Source organism: Erythrolamprus reginae, chromosome 1, assembly GCF_031021105.1.
Source record: "Erythrolamprus reginae isolate rEryReg1 chromosome 1, rEryReg1.hap1, whole genome shotgun sequence".
NCBI lineage: Eukaryota > Metazoa > Chordata > Lepidosauria > Squamata > Dipsadidae > Erythrolamprus > Erythrolamprus reginae.
The window spans coordinates 21,976,630-21,998,263 of NC_091950.1; the positions used below are offsets into that span (position 1 = coordinate 21,976,630).

At 42.5% G+C, this 21,634-nt stretch overlaps 1 protein-coding gene across 6 annotated transcripts in view; it reads right to left on the reverse strand.

Annotated features, from left to right (window-relative positions):
• TCF3 (transcription factor 3) overlaps positions 1–21,634 on the reverse strand; it is a 197,986-nt gene that overhangs the window by 61,270 nt on the left and 115,082 nt on the right. For all 6 annotated transcript variants that reach the window (XM_070746942.1, XM_070746953.1, XM_070746989.1 and 3 more), the window contains exons 6-7: positions 11,901–11,965; positions 6,726–6,855 (exon numbers count right to left, since the gene is read on the reverse strand). In XM_070746942.1, coding sequence (XP_070603043.1) covers positions 6,726–6,855; positions 11,901–11,965 — 195 coding nt within the window. The remainder of the gene's footprint in view (positions 1–6,725; positions 6,856–11,900; positions 11,966–21,634) is intronic.

Here is a 21,634-nt window from a genome sequence, read left to right on the forward strand (position 1 = left end):
GATTTCTTCTTGAGAACATATTTTGACATGCAAATGAGGGGAACGAATTGAATCACAGGATTTTCATAAAAGAAGAGGAAAGAAGAATTGATCCTGGGGGATGGGGAGGAGGGACTGCTAGGGTTTAACTTATTTCTGTGAGGTCACTCTCTTCCTGTACCCCACGAGTGAGAAAGATAAGGGTGAGCATTATGAATCCTTTTTAGGTTTAAAACATGGTTCTCCTCTTTGGGTTTTGCTTGGAAGTAAGAAAAGAGCTCTTTTAAATCAACTATTTTGCAGAAAGAGTCAACGTCTATCTGATAGACATTGACTTATAGACAGACATTGACTTATAGACATTGACAGATAGAGATTGACTTATGACTAGCTGTTTAACAACTGGTCAAAATTACAATGGGCAGGGGGAAAAAACTATTTACAACCCATTGTGAAAATTAGTGACTTGTTGCAACCATTCAACCACATGATTTACTTAATAAGTTTTAAAACAGTCATAAAACCAGGTCTGGTCATGCAGTTTGTTGTGTGTTCATATTTTCGATCCTTGGCAACTGGCCCACATTTAAAACTAGTTGCAGGATCCTGTAGTCACATAGCCACAATGTGCAACCTTTTTTTTGCTGATTTCCATAGAAAAAATACCATAATTTGATTTGACCACCTGATTTACTTGATGACCACCATTGACTTGCTTTACGATTGTTGTAAAACAGTCATAAAATCGAATCTGGTCAGCTAGTGCCTCAAATTAAGAGTTGCAACAACTTACAACCAAAATCCCGAGCTCCATTGTGGTTGTAAGTTGAGGACTACCTGCAGTTAAGTAGTGGGTTAATTGCTAAATTAATCACTGCAGCAATTTCCTTAACAACTGTGGCAAGAGTGGTCATAAAATGGAGAAAACCTCATTTAACAACTGTCCTGTATAGCAGTGTTTCCCAACCTTGGCAACTTGAAGATATCTGGACTTCAATTCCCAGAATTCCCCAGCCAGCGGAGTTGAAGTCCAAATATCTTCAAGTTGCCAAAGTTGGGAAACACTGCTGTATAGCAATGATTCCCCCCCCCCCTTCATTGTTTTCATAAATTGAGTTTCATATACAGTGTTCCCTCGATTTTTGCAGGGATGTGTTCCGAGACCGCCTGCGAAAGTCGAATTTCTGCAAAGTAGAGATGCGGAAATAAACACACCATTTTTGGCTATGAACAGTATCACAAGCCTTAACACTTTAAACCCCTAAATTCCCATTTCCCATTCCCTTAACCCATTTACTCACCATTATTACTGGTACTCACCATTGAATAAGACACTTAGTGATCCTGATATTTATATATAATTAACAATAATTTTTTTTTTGCGATAACAACGCTGATTGGTGGAGATTGCAGCCAATCAGCAATGGCAGACGAAAGTTTGGCGATGACGTATGACATCATCGGACGGGGAAAAACCGCGGTATGGAAAAAACCCCGCAAAGTATTTTTTAATTAATATTTTTTGAAAAACCGTGGTGTAGGTTATTCGCGAAGTTTGAACCCGCGAAAATCGAGGGAACACTGTACTCTCAAAAGGAGGCAAGAATAAGATTTTAAAGGCCGACTAGCAATCTCCTGAAAGGCTGAGATGGAAGCAAAATTTGAACTAGATGTATTTTGTTTTTTAAATGCTCAAATCTAAAGCATCAAAGGTGGTTCGGGGATAAAATGGGTCCTCTTTTTATCATGCTCATTCCAGATCAGAAAACATCACCCCCGCTATGGGTCAGATTCCTGCACACTTCTAATCATTCCTGCACACCTCTAATTGTTAATTTTTATTGTTATGGTGCTCCATCCTTCTCTTCATCCCTTGCTACTACGGCCTTGCACGCTGCTGCTGCCTGCTTCTCTTTCTCCCTTTCCTGGGTCCGTTTTAAATTCTACGGCCAGGGAAACTGGGCCAGGACCTGAACACCTGCTCTATGCAAAACGCCGCCTACCCAGGCAGCATTATATCCATTAATAATGATTGCAAATGGCTGATTTCTCCCCCCACCTTTGGTCCTGGCCGAGTGGCAGAGAAAAAGCCACACGGCTATGTTCACTAAAAGGACTCCATTCCTGAGATTCTTTTCCATCAATGAATGCCAGATGTCTAGGTTCTCCTGAAGGCAAAATTGAGCCGACTACTTCCATTCCACTTCAGAGAGAGAGAGAGAGAGAAAGAAAGAGAAAGAAAGAGAGGGGGAGAAAGAGAGAAAGAGAAAGAGAAAGAGAGAAAGAGAGAGAGAGAGAAAGAGAGAGAGAGAGAGAGAGAGAGTGAGTGTGTAAAGGGGGGGTCGCCTGAAAAGTTCTGGGAAGTTGACTTTTTAAAGAATAGAATAGAATAGAATAGAATTTTTATTGGCCAAGTGTGATTGGACACACAAGGAATTTGTCTTGGTGCATATGCTCTCAGCATACATAAAATAAAATATACATTTGTCAAGAATCATGTGGTACAACCCTTAATGATTGTCATAGGGGTCAAATAAGCAATGAAGAAGCAATATTAATAAAAAATCTTAGGATATAAGCAACAAGTTACAGTCATACAGTCAACATGGGAGGAAATGGGTGAAAGGAATGATGAGAAAAACTAGTAGAATAGAAGTGCAGATTTAGTAGAAAGTCTGACAGTGTTGAGGGAATTATTTGTTTAGTAGAGTGATGGCGTTCGGGGGAAAAAACTGTTCTTGTGTCTAGTTGTCTTGGTGTGCAGTGCTCTGTAGCGACGTTTTGAGGGTAGGAGTTGAAACAATTTGTGTCCAGGATGTGAGGGGTCAGTAAATATTTTCCCCGCCCTCTTTTTGACTCGTGCAGTATACAGGCCCTCAATGGAAGGCAGGTTGGCAGCAATTGTTTTTTCTGCAGTTCTGATTCTCCTCTGAAGTCTGTGTCAATCCTGTTGGGTTGTAGCACCAAACCAGACAGTTATAGAGGTGCAGATGACAGACTCAATGATTCCTCTGTAGAACTGTATCAGCAGCTCCTTGGGCAGTTTGAGCTTCCTGAGCTGGCGCAGAAAGAACATTCTTTGTTGTGCTTTTTTGACGATGTTTTTGATGTTAGGTGACCATTTTAGGTCTTGAGGAAGATCTCCCAGCATCCTCCCTCTGTTCCTCTGAATTGGACAAGGTGCTCATCAGGCAGGTGGGGGAAGATAAAGAGAATATTTACATGCAGCTTGGATTTGGCTGGCAAAATTGCTTGCCAGGAAGGATGTGCTGGAAGCGATCTCACAACATCCTTATGAGACTCTGATTGGGGTTTTTTTTAAGCTTCTCTAGCTGATGTTGCTTGCAGCTTTCTGGGGAACTGAACTTCAAAGGAATGGGATGCAGGATACCCGGCAGCTGGCTGAGCTTCCCAAAGCACAGAGCACCTGAAGATGCTTCACGCAGGAAGTGGGTGGCACCCACCTCGCTGGCCTCCTGGCCTCCTCTATTTGTTTCACACACCCCACATGACAAAGTGAGTGGAGGGGTATCAGGAGATCTGGATTCAAATCCCATCTTTACTGAAGTTCTATAGCCTGGCTGTACAATAGACCACAGGTCTTCAAACTTGGCAACTTTAAGACCTGTGGACTTCAATTCCCAGAATTCTCCAGCCAGAATTCTGGGAGTTAAAGTCCATAGGTCTTAAAGTTACGAAGATTGGGGACCCCTGCAATAGACCCATTCACTGCCAGAGGAATCTGCCTTGCATAGCCTATAGATCACTGATGGCGAACCTTTTTAGGTTTGTGTGCCAAAAGGGTGTGTGGGGTGTGCTAGCATGACTGCAGGTGCCTACACCCCTTCCCTCCCCCGCATCCCCATGCATGAAAATGCATGGGTGTCACTGAAGACTGGGACATGAAAAAATGGCCAAGCAGGCAAACCGGACGTTCGGAAAAACGGACTTCCGGTTTGCCCGTTGTGCTGTTTTTTGCACTCTGGGGGTTTCAGGCAAGCTTCCTGAAAGCTCCAGAGTGCAAAAAACAGCCCAACGGGCAAACCGGAAGTTCGGAAAATACACTTCCAGTTTGCCCATTGTGTTGTTTTTTGCACTCCGGGACTTCAGAAAGCTCCCTTGAATCGTCCAGGGTGGAAAAAACAGCACAATGGGCAAACTGGAAGTGTGTTTTCAGAATTTGCGGTTTGTCCATTGGGTGGTGGTTTTGCCCTCCAGGGCTTCAAAGAGGCTTTCCTAAAGCATCCAGAGGGCGAAATGGCTTTTCCCAAGGTCAAAAATCATCTTGCCAGTGTGTGCACATGTGCTGGAGCTGACAAAGGGTGATGTTTCGTGTCCCTCCAATATGGCTCCGCATGCCATTTGCGGCACGCATGTCATAGGTTCGCCATTAGGGCTATAGATGAATGAAACAGGAAGGAGAGAGCTAACGGTCTAATGCAGTGTTTTCCAACCTTGGCAACTTGAAGATATCTGGACTTCAACTCCCAGAATTCAAGTTGCCAAGGTTGGGAAACAATGGTCTAATGGTTTAAGGCACCAGGCTAGAAACTGGGGAGACTGAATTCTAGTTCTCCTGTAGCCATGAAAACTAACTAGGTGACCTGGGTTAATCATTCTCTCTCAGCCCAACTCATCTCACATGGTTGTTTTGGGGAAAATAGGAAGAGGAAGGTGTAGTGGGTATATGCTTGCCACCTTGAGTTATTTGTAAAAAATAATAAAGGCAGGAAAATGAATGAAAGAATGAATGAATGAATGAACGAACGACAACAATTCAGGCAAGCTTCAGCTTCATGAAGGGAAAGATTTGATAGGGTAATAATGACATTCTATCTATCTATCTATCTATCTAATTATCTATCTATCTATCTATCTATCTATCTATCTATCTATCTATCTATCTATCTACCTACCTACCTACCTACTCTGTCTGTCTGTCTGTCTATCTATCTAATCTGTCTGTCTGTCTTTCTGAGTCTGTCTGTCTGTCTGTCTGTCTGTCTGTCTCTATCTGTCTATCTATCTATCTATCTATCTATCTATCTATCTATCTATCTATCTATCTATCTATCTATCTATCTATCTATCTATCTATCTATCTAATTTGTATGCCTCCCCTCTCCGGGGACTCGGAGCGGCTCAGAACAATAATAAAGTGTACAAATCCAATACTTCAAAAACAATTTAAAACCCTTGTCATTAAAATAGTCACACAACCCAATCAAACCATACATTAATCATAAAAGCTAGGGGGTATATCAATTTCCCCATGCCTGGTGACATAGGTGGGTTTTCAATAACTTGCGAAAGGCGAGGAGGGTGGGGGCAGTTCTAATCTCTGGGGAGAGTTGATTCCAGAGGGCCGGGGCCGCCACAGAGAAGGCTCTTTCCCTGGGTCCCGCCAGACAGCATTGCTTAGTCGACGGGACCCGGAGAAGGTCAACTCTATTATGTTTTCATTGTCATAACATTGTTAAAATGACAACAATATTGCTACTAAGGCAAAGGTTTCTTGGACTCGTGGATTCCACAGAAGACTTTACAGAATAGATCGCTAAACCTTTTGCCATTACACCTCCCTTTAGCGCAATCTTAATATACACACCTTCCCTAAAAAAATCCAAACATCAAAAAAGAACAAAAATCGACCATGGAAATAACACAATGAAAAGTATGGGAGAGCTGGATGTACTGTAATTGTACACTAAAAGGTTCTTCACACTTCCCTTGGATTCTTCACGCTTCCCTTGGATTCTATCTGTACTTCCTCGAAGGAGATACACCTCACAGTTTGGGGAAACACTTGGGAAAGTGCCACAAAAAGACGGTTTCTGTTGTAACAAGTGTACATGGCCATTTTCCCTTTTGTAAAAAAAATGTTGCTTCTGTTGCTGTTACTATATTACATCACTGACAAACTATGCATCAGATCAACCCCTTTTGGAGTTCCAGCAACAATACAGTGGTACCTCTACTTACGACACTTAATTCGTTCCGTGACCAGGTTCTTAAGTAGAAAAGTTTGTAAGAAGAAGCAATTTTTCCCATAGGAATCAATGTAAAAGCAAATAACGTGTGTGATTGGGGAAACCACGCGAATCTCTGGGGGCAGCTGGTTCCAGAGAGCCGGAGCTGCCACAGAGAAGGCCCTCCCATGAGGCCCCGCCGGTTGGCATTGTTTGGTCGACGGGACCTGGAGAAGGCCAACCCTGTGGGCCCTTGAAGTCCACACATCTTAAAAATTGCTAAGGTTGAACAACAGTGGTTTAGATCAGTGTTTCCCAACCTTGGCAACTTGAAGATATTTGGACTTCAACTCCCAGAATTCCCCAGCCAGCAAACGCTAAATTAATCACCGCAGTGATTTCCTTAACAACTGTGGCAAGAGTGGTCATAAAATGGGGAAAACCTCATTTAACAACTGTCCTGTATAGCAGTGTTTCCCAACCTTGGCAACTTGAAGATATCTGGACTTCAACTCCCAGAATTACCCAGCCAGCATTCGCTGGCTAGGGAATTCTGGGAGTTGAAGTCCAAATATCTTCAAGTTGCCAAGGTTGGGAAACACTGGTTTAGATGAATCTGAGAAACCTTCAAATGAACAGGAAGGGAACTTTCTGCAATGGAAAGGCCCTGACATAAAGCATCATTTGGCCTTACTCCTTTGCAAATGAGAATTTTTGCCATGCACAACCCTCAACAAGGCAACGGCTCCAGCCAACACCCTCACCAAGGCCACATACCTATGTTGCTGTCTGCGACTCTTCTGCGAGGGTTGTTGGCGTATGGGTAGTACTGCGAGCTTCCCTTCACCCCCGTTGGGGAGAGCGTGCTGGGACTCGAAATGCCTATTTCGCTAGGCAGAAAGCCAGGCTGTAGAAACAAGAAAAACAAGAGTGCACCATCAGAGCCTGAACAAAACCCCAAATCTCTTGCCGAACATGGTTTTCCAAAACAAGGAGGCGAGTGCAAGGTGTGGACGCACGGGAGCGATAGCGCCAGGTTTATATTCCGGTTTGGTTACTCCAGCTCTTTCATACCTTTGCCAACTTGGCAGAAATCCATAGCAACCTTCCTCAATGGATAAGCTCCGGGTAGAATGGACTTCAACCTCTACAATAGCACAGGAATTGCAGTCCAAGACACACGGTCCTACCCAGCATGTTCGACAGGAAAGGGATGCTGGGAGTTGTAGTTTGGCAAACTTCTGATAGGCCATAGATTCTGCATCTTTTCCAGGAATGGGATGCTGGTATTTGTAGTTTAGCAACTTGTGGTAGGCCGCAGTTTCCTCATCTTTGACCAAATTTATTTTATTTATTTATTTATTAACCAGATTTGTATGCCACCCCTCTCCGCAGACTCGGGGCGGCTCACAGCAATAATAGTACAATGTAAACAAATCTAATATTTAAGTTAATTTAAAACCCCAATTTCGAAACCAATCATACATACTAACATACCAAATGGTACTCTCCAGTTTAGGGGCTAATTTCTATACACAATATACAGATAGTCCTCAACTTACCACCATTTGTTTAGGAATTTATTTATTTTTATTTATTTATTGGATTTGTATGCCGCCCCTCTTTGTTCAAAATTAGGACACTAAAAAACGTGACTTACAACTGGTCGTCCCACTTACAGCCGTTGTAGCATCACCCATTATGACATGTCAAAGCTTTGACATTTAGCAACTGGCATGCATTTATCATGGTTTGCAGCATGCCAAGATCACATGATCTCGGGCTTCCCAGATAACTTCCAACATACAAAAGTCAATGGGGAAAGAAGGGTTTGCTTAACGACCTCATGATTCACTTAACAACGTTGATTTTTTTTTTAAAAGGCTGTAAAATCAGGTGGGATTCATTTTAACAAAGGCCTTACTTAGCAATGGAAATTGTGGTATGACCAATAGGGGTTGTAAGATGAGGATTTTACTTCCTGGAGATGGAAGGAAGGAAGGAAGGAAGGAAGGAAGGAAGGAAGGAAGGAAGGAAGGAAGGAAGGAAGGAAGGTAATCTGGCCAGATGCCATTCTCGACACCAATGCAGCCGCATGAGCGGTTATGGGCCTTCCAAGGCATACCCATATTTCACCATCACTCCGCGGACTGCATTGGCTGCCAATTAGTTTCCAGGCACAACTCAAAGTGTTGGTCATGACCTACAAAGCCCTACATGGCATCGGACCAGATTACCTCTGAGACTGCCTTCTGCCGCACGAATCACATCAATCAACCACAGAGTTTGCCTCCTCAAGATCCCATCAACCAAACGATGTCGGTTGGCAGGGCCCAGGGGAAGAGCCTTCTCTGTGGGGGCCCTGGCCCTCGGGAATCAGCTCCCCCCAGAGATTCGCATTGCCTCCACCCTCCTTGCCTTCCGAAAAAAATTTAAATACTTATCTATGCCACCAGGCCTGGGATCCTGACCAACAAGTGTTTTAGTGTGTTTCATGGAGTGAATGGTAATGGATGTTTTTAATTATATTATAACTTTTAGGTTTTTTAATTACATTAATTGGATCCGGATGTATTCTTATGTTTTCTTTGATATGTTGTGAGCCGCCCCGAGTCCTCGGAGAGGGGCGGCATGCAAATCCAATTAATAAAATAATAAAAATAAATAAATGCAGACATATTCTCATTATGCCCCGCGAGAGAAATATCTGCCTCTATCTAGGATCGAACTCAGAGCCTCCCGATTGTGAGGCGAGAGCTCCACCTCTAGGTCACCGCACCACTCCCAAGGACTACCTGTATTGGGGGGTTGGGGGGCTGGGAATGAAAACTCCTTGTTCGAAAGCATTCTACCACGGAAGAGTTGTTGCTGGAAATGTGTTTAGACTGCGTCTCACCAATAATGTTGGATTTGGCAGACCCCTTGGCTAAGAAAAACTTACTTCTCCTTGATTGATGGGCTGCCCAGTAAGAGCCTTGCTCTTCCCACTGATTCTTCCGCTCATGATGTCACCCTTTCAATTATGCCTCCCTCCTCCTCCTCCTCTTCTTCCTCCCAGAAAGCAAATTAAAACAACAACAACAGCACAAGCAAACTCCAAACCCATACTATTTAAACACATGGCCGGCTGGCAAGTCTCCTGTTCTGTTTTTAAAATTACATCTATTTTGGCACCCATAGCAGTTCTCGCACATCTGCTTTGAAATTCAGCAGGAAAATAAAATTATATATATAAATCCGCCTGTCTCAGAAGTTTTGGAAAAATTGGTGTAATGGTTTGAAGAAGAAAAAAAAAACCCTCTCCCCCCCCCCCTCCTGCCACCATTTTAGGATCTTGTTTTTCCTTTAGAAGAAAGGAAAGATTTATACACAAGTGTGAGTGTGGCACAGCTTTGTTGAGACAAGAACAGGTGGAGATGAGATGGGGGAGAATATATATATACAGTGATACCTTGTCTTACAAACTTAATTGGTTCCGGGACGAGGTTCTTAATGTGAAAAGTTTGTAAGATGAAACAACATTTCTCATAGGAATCAATGGAAAAGCGATTAATGCGTGCAAGCCCAAAATTCACCCCTTTTGCCATCCGAAGCGCCCATTTTTGTGCTGCTGGGATTCCCCTGCTTGGATTCCCCCGCAGCATCACAAAAACATGGAAGTCCGGAGGTGGGGTTTCCCATGGAGGGGAGCCTCAGGGAAATCCCAGCAGTGCAAAAACGTGTGCTTCGCTGGCAACGGAAGTCCGGAGGCGGGGCATCCCAGCTGTGGCGGTGGGTTTGTAAGGTGAAAATAGTTTGTAAGAAGAGGCAAAAAAATCTTAAACCCCGGGTTTGTATCTCGAAAAGTTTGTATGATAAGGCGTTTGTAAGATGAGGTATCACGGTATATGTATATGTATATGCAGTAATGGGCAGCTAAACTTTTTACTGCCACACTGTGGGTGTAGCTTATTTTGTGGGTGTGGCTTAACGGTCATGTGACTGGGTAGGAGTGGCTTGCTGGCCATGTGATCAAGTGGGAGTGGCTTGAATGATCATCATCGTTCAAGTGAACTGTTAAATCCTCGACTTACAACCTTACCAGTGTTGCTCGCTGGGGTGACAATTTGTTTCACGTTTCCCGCGCTCTCCTTCCTGGGTCGTCCCCCCTGCCTCAGGCTGGGTAGCTGGGCGAACGAGGGCTGCCAGAAGCAAAAATGCTGCCAGCGCCGCTTCCCCCCCATGCCTTCTGCTTGCACCTTGGGCGGGAGGTGGCTGCGTGAGGCTGGAAGGGAGCCGGGCAGGGGAGAGGGAAGCTCGTCCACGGCCAGGAAGGAGGAAAGAGGAAAAAAGCAAGGAGCGCAGACGCAGCAGCAACAGCAGGAGAAAAAGGAGAGCCCAGCCGACACCAGTAATCCAGGAAATGACAGCCACCAATCAGCTGGAGCTGCCCATGCATCTTCATTTCCGCTGGTGGAACTGTGTTCCACCCTTTCCTACCTGCTGCCCACCCCTGTGTATATGTATATGTATAGCATAGCATAGCATTGAATTACTGAATTTTTTGCACTGGAGAATAAGACGCACTTTACTTTTTGGGGAGGAAATTAGCGAAAAAATAATCTGCCTACTAGGCTAGACTAACCTATGGCTAGTCTTTAGTCTGGTCAGCTTCAGTATATTAGTTTCTAAATAAGGAAATTTCTAAACAGTTTCCAAAATGCTTCACTTCTCTCTCTCTTGAGAGAAACAATGAGAAAAGCAGGCAAAGGGAAGACGGCTTCACTCGTTAGCACCTCGTTAGGGCTGGAAAAGATGGGCATTTTATACAGTATATGGTATTATGTTATGTTATGTTGTGTTGTGTTGTACTGTACTATACTATATTATATCATATCATGATGATATATAGCAGAGGTCTTCAAACTTGGCAAGTTTAAGACTTGTGGACTTCAACTCCCAAGATTCTCCAGCCATCATAGCTGGCTGGAGAATTCTGGGAGTTGAAGTCCACAAGTCTTAAACTTGCCAAGTTTGGGGATGCCTGATATATGATATGATATGGTATGGTATGGTATGGTATGACATGACATGACATGACATTTTTGCAATGGCATCCTTCAGTCTCGAAAGACCATGGTATCATGCTCTGGATTCCCCAGAGCAGGGGTAGTCAAAGTTGGTTCTTCTGTGACTTCTGGACTTTAACTCCCAGAATTCCTGAGCTAGCATGATTAACTCACGAATTCTGGGAGTTGGAGTCCACAAGTCATAGAAGAGCCAACTTTGCCTACCCCTGCCCCAGAGCATGAACCTTGGATAGTTAATATGGAGGATAGTTGCTGGACATGACAAAACATAAGATAATATGGTATGATATAGCATAGCCGGTTGGAGAATTCTGAGAGTTGACCTCCACAAGTCTTAAAGTTGCCAAGTTTGGGGACCCTTGACCTAAAAGATTCCTTCCAATTCTTATTTTCTGTAATGTACCCTAGAGGAAAAGTGAAATTTCCTTATTCTGCTTGCAAGAGAGAAAACATGCCTCTCCTTGTTCTAAGACAGGAGTTCCTACATTTGGCCGCCCTGAGTCCATTTTGGAGAAAGACAGTTTATAAATCTAATAAATTAAATTAACTTCAATTAAATTAAGATTCAGGATTTGTGGACTTCCAACTCTTAATATTCCATAGACCAGTGTTTCCCAACCTTGGCAACTTCAAGATATCTTGACTTCAACTCCCAGAATTCCCCAGCCAGCATTCGCTGGCTGGGGAATTCTGGGAGTTGAAGTCCAGATATCTTCAAGTTGCCAAGGTTGGGAAACACTGCCATAGACAGCCATGCTGGCTGGGGAATTCTGGGAGTTGTAGGCCACAAGTCTTAAAGTTATTGAGATTAAGTCTTTGCTGAATAAATCTTTAAAACACAGTTCAAATTAACTAACTAAAATAAAAGAGCAGCGCTGCTTACCTGATTGATAGCTGGCATGCCTGCATCTCTTCCAAATGGGTAGTTGCTTCTTTCTGTACCTTTTCCTAGAGGTCAAGAATCAAAGAGTCAAAAGTCTGCTGGGGAAATATTAGGATAGTTGAAAGCAGGTAGGTATCCTGGCGGTGGAGATTAATCCCCCAGTTCTATTCGTCTTCCAATTCTGTTGCATCTTTTTATCGGACATTCTCAAGACCCAATCAGTGTTCCCTCTAATTTTTTTTGGGGTGGGTGGAAAAGTATAGTGTCTGAGCGGCAGTCCCTTAGGGACTGGGCGGCACAGAATAAATAAATAAATAAATAAATAAATAAACAAACAAACAAACAAAAAACCCACCCTGTTTTGCCTCAGAGAATTTCAAAATAAAATACTGTACTGTGTGTCTATAACAGTGAGCTCATAATAGGGCAACTCTATCAATATCAAAATGCCACTTAAATAGTTGAGCTAGTTTCAAACTAGATTTTGATTTTCTTTCTCTCTTCCTTACTCCCATTCTTTTTCTTTCTCTTTTCCTTCCTCTCTTTTTTCTATCTTTTTCTCTCTCTTCCTCTCTTCCTCTCTCTCTCCTTCCCTCTCACTCTTTCCCTCTCGGCTTCTGGGCAGGTTTGGAAAACTCTGAGTTGATGATGATTTTTAAGTGAGCGATTGCTCACTGCTCACCTTAGAGGGAACTATGGACCCAATTCAACCTTCCAAAGTTAAATCAGAGTTAAAAATACCACGCAGTTCAACAATATCTCAAGGCAGCCTGTTTACGTACACCAGGCTTCCCCAACAGTGAGTGTCCCAAGAGCTGACGATAAAAGAGCATTTTTACACCTCGTCTCACCTCCAATCTGGGAGCAAATTGGAAATGTTAAGTGGGGGTTCCTGCCTCTTAAACTCAAATGTATATTTTTCTTGCGAGAAAACAAAGGTTTTCCTCCTCTGCTGGAGCTTTGATGGAAATACAACATCTTGGGATGTGCAATATTTTGGATGTGAAGCCATAAAGTTACTTTTGCAACAGTTGGTGCATCTTTTGAAAAGTGCATGTTTTCCCGGATGTGCGATGTTGCTGCAGGATTGCAGGAAAATATACATTTGAGTTTAGGAGGTAGCAACAGCACACCCTTGAAACAGCTTGTTGCATATCTTGATGACTGAAAAGTATATTTTGCTAAATGGGCTGTCTAAAAAGGACATAGCTTCTCAGAGGAAGCACTGATGGGTGTTGCAACCATATTTGTGGCACCTCTTCAATTTTGTATTGAAATCCTTACACTTCCCTACCAATCGTCAATGCCCCAGATCTTCTCAAACCAGCATTATTATTATTAATATTTTAATTCAATTTCTATAGCTGCCCATCTCAATGATCCTCAGCACTTACAATTCAAAAACGTTATTAAAACACAGAGAGCATTTTAAAACAATTAAAATAAACCACATCCAAAATCAATATACGAAGCAGCTGAGATACTTGGCCAGTCGGCAATAAAATTAAAACAAAATTAATGTGCTTTTTTGGGGAATTGAATGAAATAACCCCATCAAAGTCTAGTTGAGAAGACCTCTCCATACTTCAGCTGGAAAGAACCCATCCTCTACACTTTCTGGTTGAGCCCCATATTCTAGCTAAGAAGATCCTATCTTCTCCATATTCTAGGTCAGGGGTGTCTAACTCTATTTCATTGAGGGCCACATCAGGGCTTCAGATTGACTTCAGGAAGTGGGGTGGGTGTGGCCAATTGGGCAGGTGTGGCCATCTGGGTGGGCATGGCCAGTTTGACGCACTTTCCAAACTGCTAGCATATTTCCTCTTTGTATTGGGCAGACCGGGCCAACACCCACACTGCCCACTCTTTCCTCTTGGCTACCGGGTTGAAGCTACGCTGGCTCAATCTTTCCTCTTCCCATTGGGTAGACTTGGTCGGACCTGCAGGCCGGATCTGATCACATCGTGAGCCGGATCCAGCCTTCGGGCCTTGAGTTTGACGCTCCTGTTCTAGGTGATAATATTTCATCTTTTCCACATTCTACTTGAGAAGACCCCATTTCCTATGAAAACTCCACTATGCTTCCCACATATTGCATCAATAAAGCATTATAATTTCTCTGGCCCTAGGCAAAAAGCTAGATTTCTCCCTTAGACTCTCCACGATTGACCTCTCCAGGTTCCTAAGAGGCCAGTAAGGGGCGTACATAAGTGCACTGGTGTGCCTTTCGTCCACTGTCCAATTGTCTTTCCTCTCTTTCACCCATCATATATATTCTCTTCCTTTCATATATCCTCTCCTCTAAGTTCACTTTTACCCTTATATGACTTCAGTAACCGAGTTGTCGAAGCGTGGAACTCATTACCGGACTCCATAGTGTCATCCCCAAACCCCCAACACTTTACCCTTAGATTATCTACGGTTGACCTATCCAGATTCCTAAGAGGTCAGTAAGGGGCGAGTACAAGTGCACTAGAGTGCCTTCCGTCCCCTGTCCTATTGCTCTCCTATATCTTCTATACCTTTCCTCTATTCCTATCTCTCTTCTTCTATTCTTTCATTGACATATTCTATTCCTATACAGTATCTTCTTTTCTATTATTTCTTAGATATATTTTACTATGAGGATCTCCTCTATAACCTTCATCATGTATTTTACTATGTGTATATTGATATATACCCACTAAAACCCTCATTGTGTATTGGACAAAATAAAATAAAATAAAATAAATACATAAATAAATATTACCACATGTCTATTTTCCTTCCTATGTATTTGTGTATTGGACAAATGAATAAATAAAATAAAATAAAATAAATTAATTAATTAATTAAAAAAAAATAAAATAAAAATAAAATAAAAATAAAATAAATAAAATAAATAAATAAAATAAAATAAAATAAAATAAAATAAAATAAATAAATCTTATCTGAGACCTGGATGAAGCATACTTATTCCCTTTTGCTAAACCCCCCCCCCCCCAAAAGCCAACAACCAGTTCCCTCCATGACAAGAAATGAAATAAAACATTTTTTCAGTGGGCCCATTTATTCCAGAAACAATGTTTTATACACAGACAGGATGTTTATGGGGCCGTATGGACGTAACATTAGACGTACATTTTACACCCATGGGAAAGAATGCAGGCCAAAGTCGCCCTCTCACTGATGTACACACACTCCTACAAACCCCAGATTGCATTTATGGAGATAAGAATAAAACTGTTTAGTGCTAATGATCATTTTTTAAAAGGCAAGAAACTCAGGATAACGCAGATAACTTTGCTTTCACCAGTCTTTGGAATCTCCCCAGTTTATATCTGCCTTCTTTTTCCTTTCGTAGCCCCCCAGTCCCCCTCTCCAAATAATCTTGCCCTCATTGATATTTCTCCCTAGTTTTAAAGATTTTCATGTAATCAGGGCAAGATGGCATGCCAGTCAAAAATACCACAAGGGTTCAAACCCAGCTTTTTTCCCCCTTGTCCAATGATCTTGCCAGGACTGTATATTGCAATCTCCTAACTGTTTGCTGGCTGAACCCCCTTCATTCCATCTAATTCAAAGTTTGTTTTGGGTCGCAGCCAGATAGTCTTGGTGGAGAGAGGGGAGCTCAGAAGATCAGCCGTCACTCTTGCCAGAACTTCTAACTCTCCAGCTGCCTTCCTACAGGAGGATCCTCTGAATGACCCAAATTTCCGGTCCTCTTTTCTGCATCTTCCCCTCCAGCTTCGTGGTGTTTGTTTTCAAAACCCAAAGGTGCTTTTTTCTCAAGACTTAAGAGTTAGCTAAGAGTCAAAAGCATGTAAAAGGGGCTGGGTTACAGTCTCTTACGGCTACTTAAGACGGTTTCACTTCTCATTCAAGAGTGAGAGAACTGAAGAAGCTTCTTGGATGAGAAGCGAGACACCTTGGAGGAAAAACAAAAAATCCAGTTTCTGGATTTCTGACAGTCTCAAAATGGGTGAACAGTGCGGTCAGGCGGTAAGGAAAGCAAGTAGAACGCTTGGCTGCATAGCTAGAGGTATAACAAGCAGGAAGAGAGAGAGATTGTAATCCCGCTGTACAGTGTTCCCTCGATTTTCACGGGCTCGAACTTCACGAAAAGTCTATACCACGGTTTTTCAAAAATATTAATTAAAAAATACTTTGCGGGTTTTTTTCCTTGTACCATGGTTTTTCCCACCCGATGACATCACATGTCATCGCCAAACTTTCATCCGACTTTAATATTTTTTTAAATAAACTTTAATAAATAAACATGTTGAGTAATGATCTAAATGGTTGTTAAGGGAATGGGAAATTGCACTTTAGGGTTTTAAAGTGTTAAGGGAAGGCTTGTGATACTGTTCATAGCCCAAAATAGTGTATTTACTTCCGCATCTCTACTTCGCGGAAATTCAACTTTCACGGGCAGTCTCGGAATGCATCCCTTGCAAAAATTGAGGGAACACTGTATAGAGTGCTGGTGAGACCACATTTGGAATACTGTGTTCAGTTCTGGAGACCTCACCTACAAAGAGATATGGACAAAATTGAACGGGTCCAAAGACTGGGGGAAGGTCTTAAACATAAAATTTATCAGGAAAGACAATGAACACAATCTGGATAGTCTGGACTCTGGAGGGCAGAAGGGAAAGTGGGGACATGATCAAAACATTTAAATATGCTAAAGGGTTAAAATAAGGTTCAGGAGGGAGGTGTTTTTAATAAGAAAGTGAACACAAGAACAAGGGGGCACAATCTGAGGTTAGTTGGGGAAAGATCAGAAGCAACATAAGAAAATATTATTTTACTGAAAATGTAGTAGATGCTTGGAACAATCTTCCAGCAGACATGGTCAGTAAATGCACAGTAAGTGACTTTAAACATGCCTGGGATAAATATATATCCATCCTAAGATAAAATACAAGAAATAATATAAGGGCAGACTAGATGGACACTGAGGTCTTTTTCTGCCGTCAATCGTCTATGTTTCTATATGTTTCTATTATTATTATTGTTATCATTGTTGTTGTTGTCGTTATTATTATTATTATTATTATTATTATTTATTAGATTTGTATGCCACCCTTCTCCAAAGACTCGGGGCGGAAGACCAGTAGGGTGGGGATAGTACAGATCTCTGGAGGCAGTTGATTCCAAAGAGTTGGAGCCACCACACAGAAGGCCCTTTCCTGTGGCACCGCCATCCGATATTGTTTGGCGAACGGAGAAGGCCAACCCTATCGGCCCTTATTGCTCGCTGCGAGGTTTGAGGTAGGAGGGGGTCCCGTAAACTTCATGGGTGAACCTGGTCTTTCACACCGGACCACTTACTTCTCCCAAGCTGAAAACTCACACTAAAATCAGTGTCATTCACATGAATGCAAACAGTTGGCTCATATCCTACTGGTCCCATCTGGTTCGGCTGCCTCTTTTCAACATGGCCCACCACCTGCACCAGGGAAGTCCACCAGTCTCCCAGCAGATGTCCTTCAGAGGCAGTCATTCGGCCATCCAAGCCGATCCTGACTTTTCTCCCAACGTACACCAAGGGTTGGAAGACCCAGGCAGTGATATAACATTTTTTTCCAACAGCGAACAGGCATTATGCCACACACATTCCCATTCATTTGAGAGGCTTAGCATTAAGTAAACAGGAGGTCAAAAGGTTGTAGGGCGAAAATCTTTTAACTGACCTAATTTTTTTTAAAGCGGTTTAGGGACTAATTTTGCCATATGACTGTCCTCCGTTCTACTCTCCGCCACCCCCCACCCGCACAAAAATAGCCTTGGTGGTTTTTTTGGGCCAGTGTGCTGACTCGGGTTAAACCACAACAGAGAAGTTCAGGAACCTTTGCAAGATCTTTTCCTTCGAGGTTGGAGCTTCTATGGGGAATTAATCTTGACAAAATCAGGATAAGAGGGGAAGTAAATGAGTGGGAGGGGGGATTTTCCCTCTTTCTCGAGCGAAAAAAAAAAGCACTTTAAAAATTACTTCCGGGCTTAGTGTGAATCCGTGTTATTTTCTTTTAATCAATTGCCACGTACAGTGATACCTCGTCTTACAAACCCCTCGTCATACAAACTTTTCGAGATACAAACCCAGGGTTTAAGATTTTTTTGCCTCTTCTTACAAACTATTTTCACCTTACAAACCCACCGCCACCGCTGGGATGCCCAACCTCAGGACTTCCGTTGCCAGCAAAGCGCCCGTTTTTGCACTGCTGGGAATCCCCTGAGGCTCCCCTCCATGGGAAACCCCACCTCTGGACTTCCGTGTTTTTGTGATGCTGCAGGGGAATCCCAGCAGTACAAAAACGGACGCTTCACTGGCAATGGAAGTCCGGAGGTGGGGTTTCCCAGCAAGGGGAGCCTCAATGAAATTGCAGCATCGCAAAAACACAGAGGTCTGGAGGTGGGGTTTCGAGGACTTCAGTGTTTTTGCGATGCTGCGATTTCACTGATGCTCCCTTCACTGATGCTCCCTTCGGACTTCCGTTGCCAGCGAAGCGCCTGTTTTTGCGATGCTGGGATTCCCCTACAGCATCGCAAAAACACAGAAGTCCGGAGGTGGGGTTTCCCATGGAGGGGAGCCTCAGGAGAATCCCAGCAGCGCAAAAACAGGCGCTTCAGCTGGCAAAAGGGGTGAATTTTGGGCTTGCACGCATTAATCGTTTTTCCATTGATTCCTATGGGAAATATTGGTTTGTCTTACGAACTTTTCACCTTAAGAACCTCAACCCGGAACCAATTAAGTTTGTAAGACAAGGTATCACTGTATTTGCTAATGCGTCCAAGTTAATATTATTTTTTTGTGGCTAGGCATTTGTATTTCAATTTTTTAATTTAATGTTAATGATTTCCCCCAGGGATGCTGCAAGGGACAAGATCTTGATGATGTCACGGCAAGGAGCGAAGCCTTGTTTGGGTGAGATAAAATAGATATGCCAAGCACTTCTAATGCACTAATTTCCTCCTGTATTTTAGCAAAAAGGAATAAATTAGGGGGCATGGCACATTGATGGCGAATCTATGCCATGCGTGCCACAGGTAGCACAGCCATATATGAGGGCATGCGAGATATTGCCCTATGTCAGCTCCACCACACATGTACATGCTGGTTTTCGGCATTCCAGAGGGCGTTTTCACCCTCCATAAGCTTCGAGATGTTTTCCTGAAGCCTGGGGAAGGCAAAAAATAGCTCAACGGCCCAGCCGGAAGTTCATTTCCCAATTTCCTGTAGGCCCATTGGGCCCGTTTTTCTCCATCCACTGGCTCCAGAGGCTTTCCTGAAGCCTGGGCAGGGCAAAAATGGCCTCCCCCCGCATATGTATGGGGGGAGGGCACTGCATTATGGGTGTGGGCACACACCCATGTCCTATCGCGCACAAGTACGCCCAGTGAACGGCTACCAAAATTTTTACTACCCCACTGTGGGCGTGGCTTATGCAGGACGCCCTGCATGTTCTTCCAACATCGAGTTTTCGGAGAGTGGCGGCATACAAATGTAATTAATAATAATAATAATAATAATGATAATGATGATAATAATAATAATAATAATAAGTCCTCGGAGAGGGGCGGCATACAAATCTAAGTAATAAATAAATAAATAAATAATAATAATAATAATAACAACAACAACAACAGAAACATAGAAGACTGACGGCAGAAAAAGACCTCATGGTCCATCTAGTCTGCCCTTATACTATTTTCTGTATTTTATCCTAGGATGGATATATGTTTATCCCAGGCATGTTTAAATTCAGTTACTGTGGATTTACCAACCACGTCTGCTGGAGGTTTGTTCCAAGCATCTACTACTCTTTCAGTAAAATAATATTTTCTCATGTTGCCTTTGATCATTCATTGCCTTTGTGTCCCCTTGTTCTTGTGTTCACTTTCCTATTAAAAACACTTCCCTCCTGAACCTTATTTAACCCTTTAAAATATTTAAATGTTTCAATCATGTCCCCCCTTTTCCTTCTGTCCTCCAGACTATACAGATTGAGTTCATGAAGTCTTTCCTGATACGTTTTATGCTTAAGACCTTCCACCATTCTTGTAGCCCATCTTTGGACCCGTTCATTTTTGTCAATATCTTTTTGTAGGTGAGGTCTCCAGAACTGAACATATTATTATTATTATTATTATTATTATTATTATTATTATTATTATTATTATTATCTTTCAGTGCAAATTGGGTGCTCTGAGGTGGAGCTCCATTTTCATTACCCCGCTGCATTCCCCCCCATCCGAGCAGCAGCTCACCCCTACGTGCGCCCTTTTGGCACCCGAAGAAAAAAAGGTTCGCCATCCCTGTCTTAAGACTTTAGGCCTTGACGTACAACCATACCTGAACCCAGAATTTTGATTGTTTGCTGTTGCGGTGATTAAGCAGGTTACCACGGGGCCAAATTCTAATTTATGACTATTTTTACAATGGCGGCAAAGTGAAGTCACTTCAGTCAGTAAGCGAACCACAGGTATGTTAAGCAAATCCACTGTATTATTATTATTATTATTATTATTATTATTATTATTATTATTTATTTATTTATTTATTTATTTATTAGATTTGTATGCCGCCCCTCTCCGTAGACTTGGGGCGGCTAACAACAACAATAAAACAACATATAATAAATCTAATATTTAAAATAACTAAAAAAAAACTTATTCAAAACCAAACGTACGCACAAATATACCATGCATAAATTGTATAGGCCTGGGGGGAAGGAATATCTCAATTCCCCCCTGCCTGCTGACAGAGGTGGGTTTTAAGGAGCTTACGAAAGGCAAGGAGGGTGGGGGCAATTCTGATCTCTGGGGGGAGCTGATTCCAGAGGGTCGGGGCCGCCACAGAGAAGGCTCTTCCCTTGGGTCCTGCCAGATGACATTGTTTAGTCAACGGGACCCAGAGAAGGCCAACTCTGTGGGACCTTTCTTCTTCTTCTTCTTCTTCTTCTTCTTCTTCTTCTTCTTCTTCTTCTTCTTCTTCTTCTTCTTCTTATTCTTATTATTATTATTATTATTATTATTATTGATGTTGATGTTGATGTTGTTGTTGTTTTGTTGTTGTTGTTACTATTACTATTGTTGTTGTTGTTATTGTTATTATTATTAATTAGATTTGTATGCCACCCCTCTCTGACAACTTCTATTGGTATCCAATAGGAGGAGCTTTTTAAACTATTTTCTGCTATAAAAACAGGAAAAAATATAGTGAATTGCAGCCACATGGCCACATGCTGCAACTGGACATAAATGCGAGCCGGTTGCCAAGTGCCTGAAATGCACAGATGTGTGTGTGGGGGGGAGGCAGTTGTAACTTTGAGGATGGGTCGTAAGTAGCTTTTTTGAAATTTATCATAACTTTGAACAGTTGTTAAGTGACTACTAAGTTGAGGACCACCTGTATCCCTAAAGATAGCAATAGCACTTAAGACTTATATACCACTTCACAGTGCTTTATAGCCCTTTCTTAGCTGTTTACAGGTCCAACATATTGCCCCCAACAATCTGAGTCCTCATTTTACCAAACTCAGAAGAATAAAAGAATACAATAGAATAGAATAACAGAGTTTGAAGGGACCTTGGAGCTCCTCCACTCCAACCCCCTGCTTAGGAAACTCTACCAATTCAGACAAATAGTTGTCCAATCATTTCTTAAAAACTTCCAGTGTTGGAGCATTCACATCACAACTTCTGGAGGCAAGCTGTTCCTTGGATTAATTGTTCTAACTGTCAGAAAA